This window comes from Bombina bombina, chromosome 1, assembly GCF_027579735.1.
Source record: "Bombina bombina isolate aBomBom1 chromosome 1, aBomBom1.pri, whole genome shotgun sequence".
In the NCBI taxonomy this organism is placed as follows: domain Eukaryota; kingdom Metazoa; phylum Chordata; class Amphibia; order Anura; family Bombinatoridae; genus Bombina; species Bombina bombina.
The window spans coordinates 1416546252-1416554869 of NC_069499.1; the positions used below are offsets into that span (position 1 = coordinate 1416546252).

Consider the following 8618-nt stretch of genomic DNA (forward strand, 5'->3'; position numbering starts at 1 on the left):
ATATATAAGTATATGACACTATATACATATTTATGTGTTACTATGTGTATATATATATATATATATATATATATATATATATATATATATATATATATATATATATATATATATATATATATAAGCATATACATTTACAGGGAACAAAAAATTCCGAACAGACCGCTATGTAAAGGCACTTTTAAGTGCCATTTTTTTCTAAACACCACATACCCGCCAACTTCTAGCCCTGTAAAACATTTGCTCACCCACAAATGGGCAAATTTTCACATATGCGGGCACACAAATTACCGATCCACTTGTGATCTAGCCCTTAGTGAGGTCGTTAGTTTATTTTTTCACTGGCTCATAAGCAGAACTCACAGCTTTACTGGTGAACCATGACACACAACAGATTTTTAAATACGTGATATTTTGTTTAGCGGAGGAAAAAAAATAATAATAATAATAATAATAAATAACTTACATGTCCCTTTAACAGTGAATATTTTGCACCCCAGCCTCCACCCAGGCTGAGAATTCTCAGTTTACCTTAGTTACCCTCTCACAAGAATACAATAACCAGGCTTTTTTTTTTATCCAAGAGAAATTGATAAGAAAAAAAAAAAAAAAAAAAAAAAAGGAAAGTGCTGCCAAGTAAGAAGTCTCTACTGTGATTACTACAAAGGGAAAAAAGCTACAGATTGTAATGCTGCTTTCAATTATGCTTAAACTCAATTAGACTTTGTACAAAATAAAAATCTTCTGTGTAATAAAGAAATGAACATTTAAAATCCCAATGTTACCTACAAATCAGAAGGTTTATTTAAATTTACAATTGGCGCGTCATGATATTAATGTTAGCAAAATGACATGGCCTACATAAGAGCAGATATCTATGGCTCTAATGGGACTCTTATAAAAAAATATAAACACACACAACAACCTACTGCATTGCGTACAATGTCCCTCAGGGCATTCTACAGCAATACAGTTTAAGATAAGAATAAATGACAATTCATTGTACCACAAAAACAAATTAAGGATTTTTTTTCAACCTCACAAATGATCATTTCAAGTTAAAAGGGGACATGAAACCCAGATTTTTTCTTTCATGATTCAGATAGAGCATGCTATTTTAAACAACGTTCCAATTTACTTCTATTGTTTGATTTAATTTATTCTTTTGATATACTTTATTTAAAAGTATATCTAAATAGGCTCAGTAGCTGCCGATTGGTGACTGCACATAGATGGCTATTGTGATTGGCTCATCCATGTGCATTGCTATTTCTTCAACAAAAGAATACCTAAAGAATTAAGCAAATTAGATAATAGAAGTAAATTGGAATGCTGTTTAACTTTTATTCTCTATCTGAATCATGAAAGAAAAAATTGTGTTTCATGTCCCTTTAAGGAACAGTGCAATAATAAAATGTATTAGAGCTTTTTACTTCACAACCCCACAAAGGGTTAAAACACAAAAGTATGCTCAGGAATATGTTGCCACTCCTTAGTAGACAAGTGCCAGTGATTGGTGGCTATGTACATATTCCCCTCCTGATTGGTCCACGATCGCCCTAAAGATCTGCAATGCAATTACGAACAGAAATATTTTTGCAATATACTTGTAGCTTTTACTAGAAGTATTTTTGCTGATACAACGGTTTCATATGCACATATATTAACCATGCCCTTTACATTCTCATATAAAAACACTGAACCAAAAACAGTGGCATTAATAATTGACCATCATGTCTATTTAACTATGTGTTTAACAACTATAAGGCTAGCATTTGTTCACTAATAAAATGGTTTAAAAAAATAGCGCATTATTACACTATTATGTTATATTTACGATTAAGAAATGTATTTTTTTTAAAAACACAAAATGTGCACATTCACAAATATGATTTATTTTACACCACCTTAAAATAACCATAAATTAAGGGGTACAGACACAGCCAGAAAGCACACAAAAAATACAATACACAGTTGGATACTAATTATTATTGCATGCATAACTGAAATCAATCAGCAATAGCTTCAAAGGGGGTGTACAGGTATTAAACGCATGGCTGCAACAGAATCAGGGAGTGGGGATCTGATGAAGCAAGATGGGAAGGGAGGAGAAACCTGTCATATATAATAGCAGGATTATATTAACTGCATTGTGTGACATTTATAGCATCATTTTAACTTTCTGCTATACCAATAGCTACATTTTATTTTATTCCTTATTATTTATGCATTTACTTGAGATCTATACATATTATATCTTGACCTGACGTCTATATTTTTTTCTTAAAAGGCTTTGGATATATGAATTTAAAAAAAAAAAAAAATGGATTCAGCCAGTAATATTGATTGTCAATGTGTATATGTGCTCCAATATTTCTGGTGACTTGTACATACATTAATAACTATAAATATATTTTCTAATGTACACAGTAAGCAAATCTAAATATATGGCAGTTAAGTAGAATCATTTTAATAATAACAGTACTGTATCCTGGTGTGTGTGTGTGTGTGTGTGTGTGTGTGTGTGTGTGTAAAAAAAAAAAAAAAAGTATGTGAAGTGTAGTGAAATCTAAAGTGTAAAAACATATACTCAATACACGTTTTGCATTAAAACACTGCTTATGAATATTTAGTAACCCATTTGTGCCAAAAGTTCTAAAATGTGTATCATACACACACAGACACCTAAATGCTTACACAGTTCAATATCATATGAGGAACATGTATGAATAACCAATGAATGACAATTATGCAGCAGTATTATGGATAGTGATAAAAGAAAACATATTTACCTGTCTAAAGAGGATTGTGGAGAACTGATGCTCATTTTGGCAGATTGTATCCCAAATCCAACGTTTCCGCTCCGGATATGGGCAAAATAAATGTGATTTTTTTTTTTATACAATAGGGTTTTTTTTCGGATTTCACAGCATGATACCCATTTGAAAGGTTTTAAGGACACACAGATCCATCCTACACTGCATGGCCTCCAACTCAAATACAGTGCTCCAATAGCTTGAAAAATACAAATGAAAATAATTTTCAGATTACAGTCCCTTACTAAGCAAATAGCTGTGGTAGCTTTAACTAACAACGGAGTAGCAAAATAAGAGATTAAAAAGAAAACAGGCCATTAAATCCAATTTTAACAGCAGCTATATTATAAAGACAAAAAAAAAATATCCCAAGTCATCAAAATAATATTCTGCATTTTCCTAATAAAATCATTTCTGCAAGGATCCTCCAGCAACAGAATAAAATTGATATATAAAAAAAACATAAAATGTAATTCTGCAGATAATTAAAAAAAAATCCTGCAAGTAAAAAAATGTTAACAAGTCCCTTATGTGAGAGGACAAACTATAATTTTAGGTAAGAGATGATAGTGTTTTTGCATTAAAGAGCTTTGCATCAATATAGATGATAGGGTCATCCAAGTTGTATATTTTCCTGCTTGATGCGTTTTGCTAGTCCTTTAACACAGATCCAGGATTTGCTTAAGTACATCCAAGAGGCCTGTTAGATCCCCAGTCTTTCCAAGAGCCCCCTCTCCAGATTGCTGCATTCTTGTTCCCCTTGTGATCTGCTTTCCCCCGCCTCCCCTTGCACATGCCGCAGCAATGAACATAAAAGTATAAAAGCTATTTAAAAAAAAAATGATTTAAATGTAAACCAGCCTTAGGCTAAGAAAAAAAAACAGCTGGAAGCACAGATTTGCTGCTCAGTGCAGGGTGTGTGGGGCCTGGGGATACATAGAGGAAAATCAGTTATTTTCTGTCCTTCTCTGTCCCCTCCCTCCTTCCTTTCTTTCCTCTTTTTTTTTTCTTCGCTCCTTTCTTTCTTTGCCCTTCCCCCTGCTGCCTAAACACAAGCAGGAGCTGGAATAAACACAGGCTGGGCTGCTCCCCTCCCCCTGGGCTGCTGGGGGACGGACAGCCTGCTCCCTTCCCTGATCTCCTCCCATTCGCTCCTTCCGAATCTGTTGTATTGGATAAAGATTCTTATAGATGTAGTTTCTAAACTATTTCCACTCATATAATTCTTTATTTATAAGTGTAATACATATAAATGTACTTACATTACACATATGGTTATTAATATGTTTTTAAGTCTGTCATAAATGCAGTAGACCGTCGTTTTATGCCACTTGGCATATGGCACTGGAACACTTGCATATTCTCGCTCTTTTTTTTTTTCTTTCTTTGTTCTATATAGTTAATCTAAAAAGAAAATTTGACATATGTATTCTTTAAATGGATTTTCATCTGCTGCTAAAAATAAAAACACTTTTTTTATACTTGTGAGGTATGTAGGTAACTGTATTTTTTTATTGAAAATGTGTTTAGTTACTTTCTGCATGATTCAGATATTTATTGTATTTTTTGTTTGTTTAATGACCCTTACACAGAAGGAGCTATTCTTATATGCCAAACATTTAAGCATAATCATATCATATGTACACATATACAACAGAACAATATAGATCACAATTCCTACCCTATAAATGTTGCCATAGCCAATAAAGGATAATCCTTTCTTTCACTAAATATTGACACTATAGGAAGCACAATGATTCTTTGTACAATGCAGATAAGAGACAAATGAGGCAGATGAGCACTGCTAGATATTCACAGAGAAGAACTGAGGGTGCTGACTTCTCATAACTAATCTCCATATTACAACCTCACTAAGACAGCCAATTACAGTAAGACCATCAACTCATTCTCCTCAAACATCTCCAGTACCCAAAACCATGGCATCTCTTGACCAAATGGTGCCATGGTTACCATGACAATTGTGAACCCCCTCTCTATCTCACTCTTGTTTGTATATGTGTGCATTGCAGAATAACTTTTGTGCTGCTTCAGCATTCAATATCTGTTGCCTCAGTGGACAAACATTAGCAATGTCCCATTATTTATACCCCTTTTGCCATTATGGTTGCCAAGTTGCCTTTTTTTACCAGTACAGCCAGTATTTTTATGTGTGTAACCGCGCGCCCGGTGCAAATATTATAAAACTACTAGCAATGTATTGGTCAGATTACATTAGTACTATAGAGTGTTAAGTCTCTTGTCTCTGTGGTAACAAGGAGGACTGACTATCACACTTAGCTTACACCTATGGTATGAGGTCTTGTAATATTTGTTGGGATTTGAAGCCCTACCTAAGAAGACAGGATCAGTTTCTGAGCCTGGATAGGCACGAGCCAAGGCTGTGGCGGACATTTTCTAAAGTAAAGACCTTTAGTGAAGGACACCAAGGTACATTTACAATTAAAACTATTATTTTATAGTGCTGAATTTTATTATACTGATGCAGATACCACTGATCCTATAACCAGCCCTTGTCTGGCTATACCCATGTGCCAGTGTCACTTCTGTGTCTTTGTATAGAGCTGGGTGTTATTATACAGATGCAGAAGATACACATCCAGTATTTCACTCAGGCTTTATTTATTCCATAACTTATCACCCAATATTGCTAGCAGTCTCTTGACAAGCCACTAATTTTATTCTCACTAAATATTTTCCCTTTCCTATTATTTAATCAGAAAGAAAAGATATACTAAGGTTATGATTCACAACCTTACTATATCTTTTCTTTCTATTTAAATACTACTTATAATAAACCTCAGGTGCTGGTTAAAGTGCTTTACCTTTGCATATAAAGCTCCAGGGACACAGTGGCAGCTTGCTTCTTGAATCTTCCCTCTCTCTCTGTCTCACTCAGAGTCATTTTCTGGTACTAAGCGGCATCATGTGGGAGTGGCCACAACCCTGCAAAACGTGGCGCCGCGTGTGTTAAGGAGGAGTCAGGACCAGTATTCATCTGTCTTACTCCTCACTCCCCACAGCAAAATGGGCGGCAGACACTGCAAGGGCACCTTGTCTTTCCCTGTTTCTGAGTCTCTGCACCACCCCAGCTAACACCCATTTGAGTGTGTGGCATTAGATGGAGTTTCTGCCTCATCTTGGAGACAAAGAAGGTTTACATTTCTACTGAATATGTTGTATAGCTAATTATGTTGTGGCTGGTATACGTTTCCAACAATGGTAAAAACCATATTATCATTATTGTCATCTCTATATAATCAGCAAGCACCCTATAGGTTCTGATTACATAGCAGTTTCACTGAAAGGGTGCTCAGTATGAAATAAATGAAGTCAAGTTTACTGTCACACCTATTTAAGCAAAGCAGAGATACAATAATGACTTCTATAGCCACCAAGTAATAAATAACGTTCAGCTTCCTGGAGAGACCCAGACTATACTTTACCCTTTGATAAAAAGGTAGTTAAAAATATAAAATTATTCTATGTAAAACAAATATATATTTTTTTTTCTTCTGAATTAGTTAGATTCTTACCAGACATATGTTTATATTTCACATTAAAAGTTGAATTTGAAAGAATTTAGAAATGATGAGTGATGAACTGCTATATATATATGGTTCTGGAGCACACTTGGACTGTTGTTACGCCATAACAGTATGGCATGGCATACTAGAAACCACTTCCATTACTGCCTCACTCATCATTCATCCCCCATAGTGTATTAATCATGTGTGAGAATGGCTATCAGCTAGATACTCTGCTGCTTGGACAAGAGCCAGGAAGTATCTTGTGTGGATATGATGGGTGAGATAAACCACTTGGCAATTAAGAAGGGGTGCTCAAAAGATCTATTTACTTTAATCCATCACTTCTATTTCCTCTGCTGTACTATGAAAATATTTTTTTATTATGTATGTTTGCTTAAATTCTGCATTTTAAATGTCAGGTTCATGATTAACTGTTTATTGTTTACATTTGTAGGAAGACAGGCCGTTCTGGTACTACAGGGATGCTGTGGAGAAAGGGTTCTAGACCCTCCTTCACTTGTAGCAATATTTATGACTGGAAATAATCATTAAAGGGATACTAAACCCAATTTTTTTATTTCATGAGTCAGATAGAGCATGAGATTTTAAGCACCTTTCTAATTTACTCCTATTATCAATTTTTATTTGTTCTCATGCTATCTTGATTTGAAAAAGCAGTATTGTAAGCTTTAGAGCCAGACCATTTTTTGTTCAGCACATGGGTAGCACTTGCTGATTTGTGGCTAAATGTAGCAAACCAATCAGCAAGCTCTACCAAGGTGCTGAACTAAAAAATGGGCAGACTCCTAACCTTTTATTACTGCTTTTTCAAATCAAGATAACATGAGAACAAAGAAAAATTGATAATAGGAGTAAATTAGAAAGTTGCTTAAAATTGCGTGCTCTATCTGAATCATGAAAGAAAAAATGAGGGGTTAGTATCCCTTTAATTTGTACTGATAGCAGTGGCAGTTCTAGGGGGTGCTAAACATCATTATTTATTAGTATAACTCTCATAAACCTCAGGTGACAGCTGTCCTATTTTTTACACCACATGCTCTACCATAAAAAGGAGAGATGTTAAGCATGATGGTATAGGACGATTTTAAAATGAAATGCATAAATAACTAGAGGATGATGAAGTCCACCTCTAGTAACACCCTGTCCTGTTACTTTTAGCTTTGTGATTACCATTGTTAGCTGCATACCCATATATTAAGATCTAGAGCCATCCTTGAGTTTAGGGGCGGAACTACAATTGGTGGAGCAGGTGCAGTGGCACCAGGGCCCAGGTGCTGGGAGGAGCCTATAGCAGCCAGTCTATACATAGATGTGTGCAGAATGTGTACAATCCTAATGCAATTGAGCCTTTTATTAGTGTAACATACAGGTGCAGCTATCTATCCTAAAAATCATTCTACAGAGCAGCATCTATATTATTACTATTGCTTTTTAAAAAAAAAAGCTACCTTTGGGGGGCCAAACAAAAATCTTTGTGGCAGGGCCCTCTGTTGAGTAGGTCCTCTACTACCTGAGTTGCTCTCAGTTAAAGGGACATAAACATTTTCTTTCATGATTCAGTTAGAACATACAATTTCAAACAAATTTCCAATTTACTTCTAATATCACATTTGACCAGGGAGGAGCCATAGATGTTGCATATCTATACTTTTTTTTGACCAGGGAGAAGTCATAGATATTGCATACCTAGACTTTAGCAAAGCATTTGACACCGTCCCACACAACAAAATAATTCACAAAATGTATTGTCTTGGAGTAGATGCTAAGATTGTCAAGCGGGTGGAATTCTGGCTTAAGGATAGAAGTCAGAGGGTTTCAATTAATGGAGTAAATTCAATGAGGGGTCAGTAACAAGTGGTATTCCCCAAGGGTCAGTTCTTGGGCCTGTTTTATTTAACATGTTCATAAGTGATATTGGAAGTGGGCTTTAGAGGAAGGTTTGCTGATGATACAAATATTTGTAACAGAGTTGATGTTCCAGGAGGGGTTTATTAAATGAACAGTGATATTAAAAAAAACTGGAGGACTGGTCGAATAAATGGGATATGAAATTTAATATTACCAAGAGCAAAATTATGCATATAGGATCCAAAAACCAAAAGGCCAATTATAGTCTCAAAGGTACATTACTGACTGTAATTAAAGAGGAGTGGGACTTAGGAATTATTATTTCAGATAATTTAAAATTTGGTACACAATGTAGCAGTGCAGCCAGTAAGGCCAGTCGAATACT

At 35.1% G+C, this 8618-nt stretch overlaps 1 protein-coding gene across 1 annotated transcript in view; it reads right to left on the reverse strand.

The window, feature by feature from the left end:
• Window positions 1–3838, reverse strand: part of ARHGEF11 (Rho guanine nucleotide exchange factor 11) — a 497471-nt gene extending 493633 nt beyond the window's left edge. Inside the window, exon 1 of the mRNA XM_053719923.1 lies at window positions 2793–3838. Coding sequence (XP_053575898.1) covers window positions 2793–2827 — 35 coding nt within the window. The 5' untranslated portion in view covers window positions 2828–3838. The remainder of the gene's footprint in view (window positions 1–2792) is intronic.
• Window positions 3839–8618: the final 4780 nt, after the last annotated feature.